The following is a 17,018-nucleotide window of genomic DNA, read 5'->3' as shown; positions in this document are numbered from 1 at the left end:
CCCATCATTTTTAGATTTGCAGTTATGTAATTACAGTCAGCCCAAATCTATTATTTTAGAAATAGATTTTAGTCTAAACAGATCCTGCCTGTCAGGTTTTTGAAGCAGCTGGTGAAGACAGTCTCTCAATCTGCTCAGGAATGAGCTGCTACCTGGGGACACAGCTAGCCTGAGTGACTTTACCACCTATTAATTTATTTACCTGAAGATTTATGATGCTATAGCCTAGGCTGTATCTGCTAGCTGAAAAAAATGTTAAGAACTGCTGAATACACAATTAAACATTTTCCTAAAACTCTAGGTGCAGATGGTTTTTCAAGTAAGTAGCCTACACACAGTATGAAAAGACAGGACAGAATCCTATCCAGAAAAACACATCCTCACGTCCGTATGCTTTGTTTTTCCTCCTATGGAGTTGCAGGGACTAGAAGAGAAGGTATATGGGCCAAGTCTGAATGATGCAGTGCAGGGCCAGCTAAGATTATTTTCTATATTTTCAAAGGGCTGTTAAAAAGGAAGAAAGAAAGAAAGAATGAGTATGTGACAGAGACCATATGTGGCCAAATCTGGGCCTTTACAGAAAAAGTTTGCAGGCTTCTGACTTACACCCCTACAGATTCATTAGAGCAAAATTTTATGCTGAGATAATGAGGTTTCAAAAGCCCCTGACTAGGTAGGAACTTGCATTCATTTTTTTCAGAGTTAGAGAAATGTTTACTAAAGTCTTAGAAATTGTATTTTTACTCTCTAATGGGTTGGCTACTTTGTTTCTTCCTTTGTAGAAAGAAGTTGCTGCACTTTGACACTGCTCTTGGACACTGTAAGTTGACACTATCAGCCTTCTTCAATATATTCAAGGAGACCAATGTGTATTAAGTGCTTATTGGGACAATGCCTTTCAGGAGATAGAAAAATGAAGAGCAAGGTCACTAATGAGCAGGAAACAACAGACAAAGATAAAAGCAGTTAGGGGGTGAAGTGCCATCAATGGGAAGCAGGAGGAAGGGACTGTGGGCCCTGAGAGCCAGGAAGGCAGTATCTGCACTGACCCTTGAAGCAGCTCTGGCAGCTGCAGCATAGGAGACGCCACTCCAGGGGAAAGGCATAGACAGCCTCGCCAAAGCACAGGGTAGAAGGAAGTGGCTGGGATGTTAAAACACATTAAGAGAGAACTACATTTGTTTTCTTTCTTTTAAAAAATCTGAAGCAAGTAAGGCAAAATGTACAGGTTTTGCTATAGTTGGATAGTGGGTACGTGGTTAAGTCACTCTGTTTTTCTGTATGGTTGAAAACTCTCCCTGAAGAACTAAGGAAGCAGATACAGTTGGGTATCTGAAATTCATCCAATTTGTGTGTTACATATTGATACATTTAGAGGAGTAAAGGCAAAGATGTAGATCACACACAGTGACAGAGAGCCCTGAATGGCAGGCTAAGATGCCACTCAGGGAAGGTTTTTGAGAAGTGACATATCTTTAGACAGTTCCAATGGTGCCCCATCCTACAGACAGTCCAATATTTACAAGATAAAATAGCACCAACTAAAAATGAATCATGTTCACGGTAAGAAAGGTTACATACACTGACCTCTGATGTCAGGCGTGGAAACTGTCTACCTGGAGGGGATTATCTAAAGCGGTAAGGGGTGAATTAGCTCCCTAACGGGTGGGGGATGGAGAGAGGGGCCAAAGGACCCAAATCTTATGAGAATGATCATGTTTAGGAATGGAACGAGAAAAGTTTTCAGAAAGGTAAGGGGTAAAATACCAAAGCTGCAGAGAGGAAAATGGGTCATGAGAAAAATCCAAATGATTAAGAAGAGAGGAGGACTTCCCTGGTGGTGCAGTGGTTAAGAATCCTCCTGCCAATGCAGGGGACATGGGTTAGAGCCCTGGTCCGGGAAGACCCCACATGCCGCGGAGCAACTAGGCCCGTGCGCCACAACTACTGAGCCTGCACGCCTAGAGCCCGTGCTCCACAACAAGAGAAGCCCCTGCTCGCCGCAACTAGAGAAAGCCTGCATGCAGCAGTGAAGACCCAATGCAGCCACAAAAAAAAAAAAAAAAGAGGAGAGAGGAGGGGAAACAAACAGCAGGACTCCTAAAGGAGTCCACAGGAACAGATAAAGGCTTCTGACATGGGGATACCTTTGAGTATGGGGATGGTGGGTAACCAGGAGGAGAAGGAAGACCAACAGTGCTAGGAGGAAGGGGATAAATGGAGAATAAGATCATGTTGGTGGGGGGACTGGGTCTGAGAAATAAGATCTCTTATTTTCTGTAGGAAGAAACAAAGAAAAGATTGGGGGGGGATATATATAAAGGTAGGAAGCTGGGGTGAGCTCAGGTCTGATAGTCATGATCTTCTCAGATTACTAAGGAAGTGATAGCCAACACTAATGTTTCAGAAATCTAGAGCCCCCTAAGCTAGAGCTTGCTGTTCAAAGATAAAAACGTAGGTTAGGTTCCTTTTGTAACTGGGACTATAACAGATATGTACTAAAACAGGGATAGTGTTAAATAGAGGCATAATGAATACAAGAACTATAGAAATATGCTCTGCACAGAGATATCTTTGGGTTGCAGACACTGTTAAGTGATTCTTATGTCAAAGTAAGACAGTCTCATAACAGAATTTTATCTGGTTAAAAATGAAATACATGTTTTCTTGAATTATGTTTCTTTGGCTATGTCAGTGTTCTGGTTACATAAATTAGATATTAATTTGCAAAGCACCTGAGACCTAAGTAAGTTAATTAGAGTAGATTTATTTTTACTTTATCTCAACAAAAAGTACCAAACAATACCCTAAGAGACCAGGGGAGAATGAGAAGATGAAGAAAAGGAAAAACTACTGTTCAACAAATAGGCCCAGATGCTCCCATCCTGTCTCATACTTTCATATTTAAGAGTGAAGACCTATGCATTCTGGGTTCTCATAAATTATTTCTACTGCCATCTCCTGCAAATGTGCTCAGAGGGGCTGTACACTTTGCAGAAGCTCATGTTCTGAGCTGCTATGCAGATGAACGAGTCAAGCTAAAAATTGGGTAAATACCAATGCCTGCCATTTGTTAAGAAGAGTAGGCCTATTTTCATGGACTTTGAATTCCTCTCCTATCTGGTGGAACTTTATGTATCTAGACTTTTCACTAGGAAAGTTCTCAAACATACACAAAGATAAAAGGACAACGCGGTGAATGCTGGTAACCCTGTGTGTAGCTTTAGCTGTTCTTTCACAACCACATTTTCATTTTAATGAAATTCGTGTCCCATTAGCCTGTAAACTGAGAATGGGAAAACAGGATCCTAAATCTTAAAGGATGAGCTAACTAGTGCTACTACTATTCGCACATTTCTAAACCTTAATAGCACATTTTAAGTTTTAATAGAAAAATCCATAGCACCAGGGCACTGGGGCCAGGTATCTGCAGTAGAAATGTGCCTTAGATGTAAACTTCCCAAAATGTAAGCAAATCAGTATGGGACCAAGAAAAGAAGCCAGTTGGGGGTAATTTTTATTCAACAGGTAAAATGATATAATAAAACAAAGTCTAAAGATGAATTTGGTAATTATTTCCCAACTCCCAAAGTTAATTGCTGTCCTGAAGGGCCAGGATGATTCCATTTATAAACCAATGTGAGACTATGCCTTTCAATTAATACTTTACTCTCAAGTCCAATTTTCTAAGACAAGAGGAAGCAAATGAAAGCAAAGGTTCTTTCATATAGGGGGTCACAGGGATTTCTGGCAGTGTTATGTCTACTACCACCCAACTAATAAGTCTCCCACTTCCTCATCTTTCCTTTTTTGCTCTCTCTCTCTTCTTTCTTGCTGAAACCTCCAGCTTTCTAAAGGTGTCTCTGACCCTTGAACCTACAGAGGCTAGTGAGCTCTGCTCCAGCCCACAGCTGTCTCTTTTCAGGCCTGAGAAAAATTACAAGTAACTAAGAAGGGCTTTTAATGATCAAAACCTAACAGACTTTTAAGTTCTTCTGTCTTCAGGCTAAGCTATTTGCCTTACCTTTAATTTTCTGCTTGTATTCTTCTGGTCGATGGAGGTACATAGCTGCAGCGTCACCATTGAGAGGATCTATGGGGTTGGGATAGGCCAACAACTGGGGCAGGAAGGACTCAAATATATTGGTAAGATCTGAAAAACAAGCAAGAAATATATCATGCACGGAACAAGCAAGTTCACCTAAAATTCACTTGAATTCAGTAGTCAACATATTTAACTACACTGATATTTTTTCATAAAACAGTGGTCCATTACATGGGACTTATATTATATATTCCTTTCAATACCAATTTTTAAATTTAATTTTAATTTGAAGAACCAGGTAAAGGTACACTTGATATTCTCTTTGAAAGGCAACTGTCCCAATTCGAATTCACTCCACTCTGTAAACTGAGATTTTAGAAATACTACATGGTTTATTAAAACTTGTACCCCAATACTGTACAGCACTCTACATTCTTATAAAGTGAGCAGTTAATTTCTTAACATCGCCATTTTCTACAGCTTTGAAAATCCCCACTCTGAAAGTATTCAAGCACCAGATCTTAAAAGAACTGAATACAATTATATAGGCCTTGACATTTAATTCAATTCTCCTAACTTCTAATGGAGGTAAATATAACCACTTTTTCAATTATTCTAGGTAATGAGGGTAGGAACCTATATGAACCACTTAAAATCATAAACAATCATAAGACAGATAAGCACCAATTTACTGCTTTTATTAATAATCATTTTAATAAACATTAACAACTCCCTTCTTACTAGATTCAGCACAAGGTGCTGGGTGTACATCTACATACACAGCAAAAACAACAAAAACCCTGCAGTTACCTAGTGTTTTATAAAGGAAATAGGGCTTGAAAACCTGTAAAATAAACCACACATCCACATAACTTCAGAGATGCTCTAACTTCCACTCTATTTGCTGCTCAGTTAGCAGACAGTGAACTGTGGAACCTCAGCGCTTCCATCTCTCTGCCCACTCTAGTTACTCATCATGTTTTATAAAAAACGTTTCTGTTTCAAGAGGGAATGCTGAAGTATAGTAGCATAGAAACTACTCTTCAATTTATTCTGCTTTTTTAATGGATTTTGTTTTAGAGTGAGCACTCTCATGCAGTGTTGTAAGTGAATGTTTGTCAAGCCATGTCACTTTAGATTAATGATTCTCAGCCAGGGCTGATGTTGCTCCCCAGCGGCCACTTGGCAACGTGTAGAGAAATTTTTGGTTGTCACAACCGGGTGGGGGGAGGTGTAGGGGGGCCACTAGCATCTAGTGGACAGAGGCCAGGGATGCTGCTAAACATCCTACAATACAATGCACAGGATAGCCCTTCACAGCAAATAATTATCTGGGACCAAAATGTCAATAGTGCTGAGGTTGAGAAACCCTGGTCTAGATAAAAGGGGTCAGCAAACTTTTTCGTAAAGGGCCAGAGTAAATACTAATTTAGGCTTGGTGGGCCACATTTGGTCTGTCACAGCTACTCAACACTCAGCCCTGCCACTAGCACAAAAGCAGCCATAGATAATAGATAAACAAATGGGCGTGGCTGTTCCACCCATTTGGCTGTTCCAATAAAGCTATATACAAAATCAGGCAGCCAACGTTTGCTGACCTCTGCTCTAGAAAATCCTACGAGAAGCAGATCATCCTTGTCACTATAAGGCTAAAAAAGTGAGCAGTCAAAAAAAACCTAGAGCTGCACTATTCAATAGAACTTTCTGCAATGATGATAATGATCTGTACCTGCTACCAATATGGTAGCCATGTGGCTACATGTGGCTACTGAGCATGTGAAATACAGCTGGTTTGACTGTGAGGACGGAATCCTTCATCTTTAATTCTAATTAATTTAAATTTAAATAACTACATGCAACTAGTAGATCCCATATTGGACCACTCAGGTCTACAGAGTGATATATGGACTGTGCTGGCTGTACTTCATGACAGCCAGCACAGTCCTACTCTCATGCACCAGATACTGACACAGAGCAGGTTTACCTTCAGCCCCAAGTTAGGGACTTGGTATTACTGATAAGGCTAACTTTCCAAAGAACCACATTAATTTAAAATTCCCACGTACCAGGAAACAAATGCAGAGATCCTTAATCAAAAAAGCAAAACAGGGCTTCCCTGGTGGTGCAGTGGTTGAGAATCTGCCTGCCAATGCAGGGGACACGGGTTCGAGCCCTGGTCTGGGAAGATCCCACATGCCATGGAGCAACTGGGCCCGTGAGCCACAATTACTGAGCCTGCGCGTCTGGAGCCTGTGCTCCGCAACAAGAGAGGCTGCGATGGTGAGAGGCCCGCGCACCGCGATGAAGAGTGGTCCCCACTTGCCACAACTAGAGAAAGCCCTCGCAGAGAAACGAAGACCCAACACAGTCATAAATAAATAAATAAATAAATAAAAAAGAACGTGAATTTCTAAAAAAAAAAGCAAAACAAAAATGATCTTCCAACATAACCCCAACCATCTGTGGCAGGATTTTCACTGCTGTTTTACATATATATATTTTAAAGGAAGCAGTATATTTAACAAACCAATAACTATGCATGGTACAAAATCATTGAAACTATTTGTAAAGGCTAAGGGACATGTTCCCTTACATAATGCTTATGTTCTAATGCTGAATAGAGAAAGTCTGTAAAATATTATATTCTCTAGAATTACAATGATGTACACCATATGATGCATAAAAATATTTTAAAAGTTATGCATAAGAATATTTTAAAAGTTATGTCAGACTTCCCTGGTAGTCCAGTGGTAAAGAATCTGCCTTCCAACGCAGGGGACACAGATTCAATCCCTGGTCAGGGAACTAAGATCCCACATGCCGTGGGGCAACTAAGCCCGTGCACTGCAACTATCGAGCTTGCATGCCTCAACGAGAGAGCCCGTGTGCTGCAAACTACAGAGCCCATGCGCTCTGGAGCCCACACGCCACAACTAGAGAGACAAAACCCGCAGGCCACAACTAGAAAGGAGCTCAAGCGCCACAACGAAGAGACCACGCACTGTAACGAAGGATCTCACAGGCCTCAACGAAGATCCCGTGTGCCGCAACTAAGACCTGACACAGCCAAAAAAAAAAAAAAAAAAGGAAAATAATAAAAAAATAAATTAAAAGTAAATAAAATTTTTAAAAAAGTTATGTCAAAGCAAAAGTCTTGTAATTTCTACTTTTCACACTTCAAATGACACTTTACTTTTTTTACCTTTAAAAATAGCATTTGCATATAAATGTGTCCTTTCTACTTTTGCATATGTTTGAAACATTTAATAAAACATGGAAAGTCTGAAAAAAATTTTCCTCTCTTTATCCTTAAGTGGGTGGGTTATCAAGGCAATGGTAGTAAATGCTAAAAGGTAAGCAAATTAAGAAGAAAAAACAAGGGGTGTGAACCCCAAGTTTTACAAATTGAACATGATCCCAGAGCAGAGAAGAGTTATAGTAACACTAATATTAGTAACAGTAATAGTAATGGCAGCAAGAGTTTACACTTACACAGCCCTTACTACAAGCCAGGCCCTGTAAACACTTTACATATACACTCTTAATTTCACTACAGCCAATAAGGTAGGTACCATTACTATCTCCATTTTGCATATGGGGAAAATGAGGCACAGAGAGGTTAGGTAACTTGTCCAAGGGGCTGGGTTTCAAACCTGGGCTTATGCACTACGCTGCTTCTGTTAGTGGATAAAAGGAACACTGTCTCAACCATGATGGCAAAAGCTCCCCACATCTCTGCATCAAAACTGTATACCCTCAGAGATGGCCACCCTCCTCCCCAAAGTTTTTCTTTCTCACATGTTCAAGGCCAACAGGATGGTCTCTGAGCAGAGAATGTTCAGGAGTTTCTTGGCTGAACTGTCGGGTATTTCAGAGGCAGTGTGCTTCAAGTAGCCCAACCACAGGAAGTAGCCCATGGCCATGCACAGATATTCACACATAGTAAACTGAGGGCCTCTCCTGCCACATCAGCATTATAGGTGCTGCCCCCAAAAGATTAACAGCTGATTGTTCCTATCAAACAACAAAAAACTTGAAAAAAAAAATAAAGTGCAGGTTTTACTTTAAGTTCAGAAGCACTTCAGGCCTTGAGAAATATTGCAGACAACATGTCTCATAACTAGGTGTTTCATGTGTTCCAGGAAAAGATTTTATACCCCTCACCACTACTTTTAAGTTTTTCAAGCTACCAATAAGTGGTTTTGCCTATGTATTTGTTCCAAACAAATAAAAGAACCCTCAATTTTAAAAAAAAACCCTCAATTATTGGTTTTTCCTTCCTGTGTCTACTGTCTTCCTACATCAACATACTTTTGATCCATTTTACAGATGTGCTGAGTCACACCTCTAAAACAGAAGAGCAGAAAAGGAAAAGTACGCAGCCCAGTTTTGGGTGAAGATGACAGCTTTTGAAGGCCAGGATGTTGTTGCCATGGCCATTTTAAAGCAGTAAAGTACTCCTGAAAGCGGCTAACAGAATGACTACCATTGAGAGGGTCCTCCCCAAAGAAACATCTCTCAAACATGCAAATGTGCACAAAATCTTCTTTCAAGATAAATATTCTAGCAGAAGAGACATAAACCATAAACCAAGAATGAAATAAAGATACTCATCTTCAGAAAAATCCTTCATAATAAAATTTTTTCCCCCTAGAATTGTTAATAATATAAAACATCTATCAGTTACAAAGTCTTTTAAAAAACACTGACCTTCCACTTTTTGAAAGGGAGAGAACCAGACATGGATCGCACAATCTAGAGATTACAGTCAGCTGCCCCCATTACTGGATGCCTTAATTTTTAAAGAAAGTCCAAGATCCCTGAGAAGTATGGTTTACAATGAGCAAACAGCTCTTACTTTTGCCTTGGACTAAATCAGCACTTACCAAAATGCAGTCCATTAGGACTGATTCTTCAACCTGATCTTACAGTATTAATGTTAACAATATTACAACACTCATAGTTCAGCTTAGGCACATAAACTAATGATTTATATCCATATTTAATTTTTAAAAACACTCAAATTATACTTCTCTCTCATCAAAAGCAGCATTTACCCCACTCAGTCTACAGCAATGGTTCTTGGGCAAGTCTAGGTCCTGGTTGTTCGTCCATTAAACTTACCCACAGGGTTTTTTCAAAATATGCATGCTGAGGCCTCATACCTACCCCAGGGATTCTGATTTAGGATTGGTTAGCATCTGCATGTGTGTGATATGTGTGCAGAAATGCACTACCTACCCTATACACTCCTATCCCCAGAGACCAAATGGGAAGAGCTATGTGCTTGTGGGTTCTCTAGCTCAAGAAAATGTGTAGGTCTTGGCAGCTAAGCTGCTGAAGAGGCTCTAATTTAGTAGCCCTCCCTGACCCTTTCACTGTCCTTTTTCTGCACACTGCTGTCACCATCACTCCCCCCAGGTGGAGGTATTCCAAACTATAGGTAGGAGAGCAGGTCTCTTCCTCTCTGCATCTCAATTTCTTCATCTGCAAAAAGAGAATACTGCAGTTCCTTACAAGAAGAAATACACATTTCTAAAAATGACTACAAAATAGGCTTCAAACTACATCAAAGGACTAGACTTAGATATTAATACAAATATGCCATCTTCTCAGAAGAAATTTCAGCTACCTGTATCCCTCAAGGAATACATATTAATAATTAAAATGAGTCACCCACACAAAAATGCACCAATTCTTCTTTTTTTTTTTTGTCTGTGTTGGGTCTTCATCGCTGTGCGTGGGCTTTCTCTAGTTGTGGCGAGCGGGGGCTACTCTTTGTTGCAGTGCGCGGGCTTCTCATTGCGGTGGCTTCTCTCGTTGTGGAGCGTGGGCTCTAGGTACGTGGGCTTCAGTAGTTGTGGCACTCGGGCTCAGTAGTTGTGGCTTGCGGGCTCTGGAACGCAGGCTCAGTAGTTGTGGCGCACGGGCTTAGCTGCTCCACGGCATGTGGGATCTTCCCGGACCAGGGATCGAACCCGTGTCCCCTGCATTGGCAGGTGGATTCTCAACCATTGCGCCACCAGGGACGCCCCGCACCAATTTTTAAAGTAAAGCCACCCCTACTCCAGGTGACTCACAAAAAGATGGGTACATGGCTTAAAAGAGAAGACACTCAGGAGGGGATGAATCACATATCTCATGTTTTATTCTTGGCTGTTTATGAACCAGTGACCATAAGTTATTTCTTCTTCCTCTATTTCCTTTGAACATTAAAATGGAAACCTTTGTAAAGCATACTGCTATCTTCAGATTAAAACCTTGTGGATGCCAAAGCTTGACTTGGTCAGCCCCATCAGGAACCACAATTACCAAGCAGGCAGTCCTCTCAGAGACTTGAACTTGCATAATCTTTGTTTGTTTTTCAGATTTAACACCCCAAATGCTGCGACTCAGAAAACACCACCATGGTACAGCACAGTCATGGCCAGGTACCACCAGCCATCAGGGCCCTCCTCCCTTCTCCAATGCCACCTATCCTTCCCCCTTTCCTCACCCTATTCCTTGTTCCCCAGACGTCCGAGGCCCTGGGTTCCTTCTTTTTAAAGCCAAACAAACAAAAAACATACAGAAAAACTTGTTTGGAAAGACATCAGCTGCCTGCTCAGCAATGTGAATTCTGTGGTCTTTGTATTAATACAAAGAGTGTATTTTATACTCTTATTCCAGGAAGCTCATCATCTCACAATTTTAAAGAAATAAGTCTACGCTGATAACTAGCAAATCGTTCTAATTGGTCCTTTACATTTCTGGTCTTAAACATGCCTAAAATTATTTCCCTGAAAACCTATTCCTTTCTCCTAAAACCTAGATTGACGGCTCCAAACCTCCGGAATGACCTTGGTTAGGCCCTCCTCCTTTATTCCATGTACTCAGTCAATTTCCCAGACTCACTATTAATCCTAGTGAAATGCCTCTAGTTCCTCTTCTGTTTCCGCTGGCATGTAACTACATCAAGCCCAATGTATCTTTCTAGACCTGGCTTAGGACAACCATCTCTGGATGGCCTTCCAGGCTCCAAACTCTTACCTTTGGAATCAGAGAACACTTCCTTAAAACAATCACTCAGGTCATTTCCCATCAAGAGCAAGTTCCTTTTGTTTTCCTACAAAACTTCGTACTCCAGAAGCATGCTATCCAAACAAACTTACATTTTACTGACCTTCTCCCTCCTGGAGGACTCCTGGCTTCCAAAGCTCAGAATCACTGAGTTAGCCATGACTCCTTAAGGTATTTAACTGTTTTGTAATTCAATAGGGAGCAGGGCTAAAAGGACAGGAAGAAAGGAAAAGTCCTGCTCACAATTAGAGAGGTAAAAAGATGGGTAAAAACCCACAAGAAGTAGATTCTAGTGAACCAGAACCAATGACTCTGCGACCTCCTCTTTCCATGGCTTTTGGCCATTATAGTTGAAGCTGATGGCTAAATAAGTTGAGATCACCTGGAAATTAAAACCATGTTATCCGGGGCTTCCCTGGTGGCTCAGTGGTTGAGAATCCGCCTGCCAATGCAGGGGACATGGGTTCGATCCCTGGTCCGGGAAGATCCCACATGCCGTGGAGCAACTAAGCTTGTGTGCCACAACTACTGAGCCTGTGCTCTAGAGCCCGTGAGCCACAACTACTGAGTCCGCGTGCCGCAACTACTGAAGCCTGCGTACCTAGAGCCCGTGCTCCACAACAAGAGAAGCCACCACAATGAGAAGCCCGCGCATCGCAACAAAGAGTAGCCCCTGCTCACCACAACTAGAGAAAGCCCGCGCGCAGCCACCAAGACCCAACTCAGCCAAAAATAAATAAATAAAATAATTAAAAAAACCCAAACCTGTGTTACCCTTGATTTGCTAGAGAAAATCATCAGCTGACCTTTCAAAATCCCACTGATTGACTTTGCTCATCTTATAAGGAACTGTAATTAATCCATCATATTGTTAAGCAAGCCATGAATTTATAGTTATATGTTCAAAATAAAAACAATCATAAAATTCCATTTCATTTGCTCAAGGTTTTTTTTTTTTTGGGGGGGGTATCTAACTATATGTATAAAAACACACTGACATATATGTGGTCAAAGTTTATAAGACTGAAACAGGACAAATAAAATTTCCAGATTTCTTCAGGTTATTTAAGAATTTTGGGTTAATTAATACATCTTTACTTTTCTACTCTTGTCAGCTCTTAAGAAGTTGCACTATTAATGATGAATTTGAGTCTTTTACTTTAATTTTCTTCTGCTTGTAGTCTGTGAATACTAAAAACAGTGAAATTCTACCCCTTAAAAGGAGGAGGAGCCAGAAACCTATACCTCTCTTCAGCTGGAGGATCAGCATTGCATATAATATATCAAGCAGTTGTTATGTATGAAAGACTGAGTGAGCAGTGGGCCCTAAAAGGTGACAGACATCCCCTAGAGGAAAACCTCAATAAAGCCAATTAGGAGGAATGCCTTCAGATAGGCAGGTAGATTTGAAAAAAGAAATGGCCTTGAGATTAAATATTCTCTTACTAGCTGTTTGAGGGCACACATGTGGCAAGCTGAAGCAGACCACCACAAAGACTTGTGTGGTGCTGTGACACAGAACCAGCTGGCCACTGAATGCTAACATGCTTTAATGGAATAATACATACAGCAAACCAGTATCCCAGACGATATATTCAAGAATGTATCCAATCACTTAACTGAGAGGGTCTTCTGTGTGGATAAAATATACAAAGGGTGTGAAACTCATTAGATGTACACGTGATCTCGTGTTAGTCCATGTGGATCTTTTAAAGATAGAATAAAGTCTCATGAAGAGGGTCATGCATACAAAAAACAAAACTCTTCTCTCCTCACACCTCTTAAAAAAAGATCGAGAGCAATCAGCAGGAATTAATAAGAATCAGCAAACACTTGAAGAATTTTTGCAATATTCCTGAGATACACTTAATCTCACTACACTACCATTACACTTTTTTAAGTATTCCAAGCTAAAAACAGGCATTCCTGTTATATGTGAAGAGCAATGTCAAAGACATAGGGTACTAATTAAAAGTTGGTGGAATACCAGATATATCCTGCTAAGTGCCAGATCACCAGGTCACCAACCAGAGGTGGGCAGTTTTATAACACGGAACGTTTTAAAGCATTCCACTGTCTTAGAAAATCATCTTCCATCCACTGCCTAATTGCAACTCCCTCTCCACAATGTATTTAAACTGTAGAGATCTGCAGAAGGAAATGAATGCTACTACATAGATCAGAATGAAGAAAACAGACTTTTGTTCATCAAAAAACATTCCCCTTGCTGCCATGTCAATCTCAAAACACCTCCCACCTTACTTACGTGTTCTTTAGAGGTCAATTCATCCTGGTTTAAACCTGGTATGACTCTGCTTACCTTAAAAGATTGCAAGCCAAAACACGGTAGTAGGATTTGTTATTACCCTTCTAGAAATGAGGGCAGTTAATGTATAATTAGCTAGTTGGGTATTCTTATAGTCATACTAAAATTCATTATTAAAGTTTTAAATTACTAGGCAATAATTTAGTTTGTCTTTAATGTCAGAAAAGAACAAGATAACTTCATGCAATTATAAGATAAGTGACCATGCATGGGGAAAGACTTTACTTAGACACAGTGATCACAAGCAAATGAAGAGAAAACAAATCCATAAAATCACAATGGAGCCCTGAAGCTACAGCCCCAAAGAAAGAAGAACATGGCTGTGGCTGTCTTTCAGGACCATAGCCTGGCTCATATCCCACGATCCACAAAGCCTGGACCACTCCATGGTTCTAATGCTGACTGTCAGTGAATGTGAATGTAGTGTTTTTAATGAATTTCTGCTAAGTTGTTCAACCCAAGAAAGCCCCATTTTTCTATGTATAGCTAATTAAACTCTTGGGCCACATGCCAACACCAAATCTAAATATCTACAAGCAGACAAAGGAGGTGGATCATGGAGCTAGCACTGTGGAAACCATCAAATCCAAAACTCAGCATATTTCTTCTTTATCTACTACAGCTGACCCTTCTCCATAGTACTAGAAAGAAACTGCTCTACCTGGGTCTGTCTAGGAGACTCATAATGACATCCAGCTGTTCCAAAAGCAGGATAATGTTTGTGATTCCAACATGGATGGATCAATACTGAGTTCTCAAGCCTGTTCAAACAGTGGTTGCTGGCCACTCAATCACCCATGCAGATAGATAAATGTATCTCTTATCTCTGCAACTATACTAAAATGTCTAGAAACATAGCTAGTAAACACTCACGCAGCATAAAGCATTATTTTAAGATACAGTTACCCTCAGCCAAAATTTGAATTATTTGGAAAGATTCACAGGCTACCTGACTGAAAAGAGGTATGTAATAACAATGTATTTCCAACATGGAAAGGCTTAAATTCATTTAGCAGCTTAAAATCATTAGGTTACAGCATAGTACTATTAAGTAAGTTTATTATTTAAAATTTTTCTAAATGCCTAGTAAAAGAAGCACTGTTTCTCCTAATTCTAATCCCAAAGTTCCTGAAGCATTCCTTTTGTTGTAGTCAAACTCATTTGTCTGTTACTGACCCCCCCAAATGACTCTATGGGAAATAATTTCCCAAATGTTGATTTTTCTCACCAGCAAAATAAGAGGACTATCCAGTCCATTGGCTAGCAACCCTAAAGGTGAGAATAAAATTATAAACTGCCCAATTTTATATGAAAATTGTCTTCTACATTACTTGTCCAGAACTTAATCCACAAATAAGTAATTTACCAAGTCAGTCGAGAAATGAGTAAAATGAAAGTCGGAGAGAGAAACACAATTTGCGAGGGTCAAGTATGCATGGCCCAGAACAGCGGGAGGGAAACTGAAGCTGTACTGCAGTGAAGGTACCTGAGCTTCCAGGAGTGTGGGGTGAAAACACAACTATGGATAAAATATATTTGGGTAAAAAGGAAAACAGAAAACAAGCTACCTATGGCTTAATGAACTTTCCTTTCATCAGTCTTTAAAATTACAGTTGTTTTTGAAATTGAAATCCAGATCCCCTTGGCTGAATTTTAAGTTTTCCAGAGCTTTTATCATTCTTCTCTGGAAGAGCACGAAGGGATGTAAAAAAAAAAAAAAAAAAGATGCCATCATACAGGAAGCCAAAATGAATCAATTTTGTGATGGCATCTGCTACTTTCCTTTTAATGTCACAAAGAGTAACAACAGTAACTTCAAACTCAATAGATACCTTCATATTGATGACAAGCCTCTTTACAAAATTAACCATATAACCCACTATAATATGCTCTCTTTCAAGGTTAAATATAAAATTTAAAATTACTGGGTGATTAAACTACAATTATACCAATTTTGAGCTTCTGAATGAACAAACTGCATGTACACTTGGCAGAGGAAAACAGGAGGAGAACAGAGGCAAGGAGTCAAATGGGCTGCTAGAAATCAATTTTCCTTTTGTGGAGTTGGTGAGGGGTGGTGGAGGAATAAACATAAACATTGTTTATTATCAGGTTATGATGAGTATAAATCTGAAATTTCATCTGGGAATTGCTGTTATAATAAAAATATGTATATCTATTGCACAGTACATGCATGCCCTGGGGCAAAGTTAATTTCAGGAAATTTCACAAGTAACTCCCTGCTCCTTACCATATTATATAGTAGAGTTGAAACAAGTTTTGGTTACCAAGCTAAGCCTTTTGCTTTTCAGTTGAATATCTGTGTTAACTTGTCAACTTTCTCCTATTAGTTGTTTCGTATTAAATTAGATTTGTTTTTGTCCTTTGAAATAAAATTCAAGAATCACAGCAGGAAATCGAGTGATTCAAAATTCACCAATTATGAAACTAACCTTCAATGCCGGAGGGTTTAGCAGCTTGTAATAAAAATTCAGTTTAGATCTCAAGATCAGATAAGTCTAAAAGAAACTTCAAGGTTATCTAAACCAACCCTTTCTACCAGTACTTTCATATAAATTGTATTTACCTGCTCCTAGATCTTTCCATGAAAGTAATGTTGAATTTTCTTGAGGAATAGTTTGGACTTGAGAAAAATGTCAAAACAATCTTCCCATGCTGAGTACAATTTTGACTATACTATAAAAATATTTTCTTCCTGCTTTCCTACACTTACCTGTTAGTGTGTTCATGTTGTTGTATTATGGAACACTTAATGGTCACTTGTACACATGTAATACAGAAATCAAAATTCACTTTGATCCATGTGGTTTAATTCTTGTTACTTACTAAATGCTTTGCAAGGTAATACAAGAACATATTCTAACATTTTATAGATGTGATGAAACCTTAGTCACGTTGGCCTGTTGCTTGAAAGTCTATTCTGCACCTCATACACCTGCTGGCAGGAATGTTAACATGGTACCACCTGGGAAAATAGTTCCTCAAATGGTTAAACAAAGTCACCGTATCCCGGAGCAATTCTACCCCTAGGTACATACCCAAAAGAAATGAAAACATATGTCCACAGAGAAACTTGTGCACAAATATTTATAGAGGCATTATTCATAATAGCTAAAAGGTATAAACAACCTAAATGTCTATCATCTGACAAATAAAAATGATATCTGTACAGTAGAGTATTATTTGGCCATAAAAAGGAATGAAGTACTGATACATGCTACAACACAGATGAATCTTGAAAACATTATATGAAGTAAAAAAGTTAGTTACAAAACACCACATATTGTATTATTCCATTTACAAGAAATGTCCAGAATAGGCAAATCTATACAAACAACAAGAAGGTTAGTTATTGCCTAGGGCTGGGGGATGGGGCTGGGAGATGAGGGGATGATAGCTAATGGGTACAGGGTTTCTTTTTGAGGTGATAAAAATATTCTATGATAAAAATGTGGGAATGGTTGTAAATAACTGTGAATATACTAAAAACTATCATCAAATTACTCTTTAAATGGGTGTATTTTATGTATGTGAATTATAATTCAATAAAACTGTTATTTAAAAAAT

The 17,018-nt window shown here is 39.5% G+C and overlaps 1 protein-coding gene across 1 annotated transcript in view; it reads right to left on the bottom strand.

Moving 5' to 3' along the window:
- The window catches only part of UBE2H (ubiquitin conjugating enzyme E2 H), a 102,799-nt gene that overhangs the window by 4,922 nt on the left and 80,859 nt on the right, over positions 1–17,018 (bottom strand). Inside the window, exon 6 of the mRNA XM_057549784.1 lies at positions 4,025–4,153. Within this exon, the coding sequence (XP_057405767.1) occupies positions 4,025–4,153 (129 nt within the window). The remainder of the gene's footprint in view (positions 1–4,024; positions 4,154–17,018) is intronic.

This window comes from Balaenoptera acutorostrata, chromosome 7 (genome assembly GCF_949987535.1).
Source record: "Balaenoptera acutorostrata chromosome 7, mBalAcu1.1, whole genome shotgun sequence".
In the NCBI taxonomy this organism is placed as follows: Eukaryota; Metazoa; Chordata; class Mammalia; order Artiodactyla; family Balaenopteridae; genus Balaenoptera; species Balaenoptera acutorostrata.
This window is presented reverse-complemented; position numbering and strand designations above follow the sequence as displayed.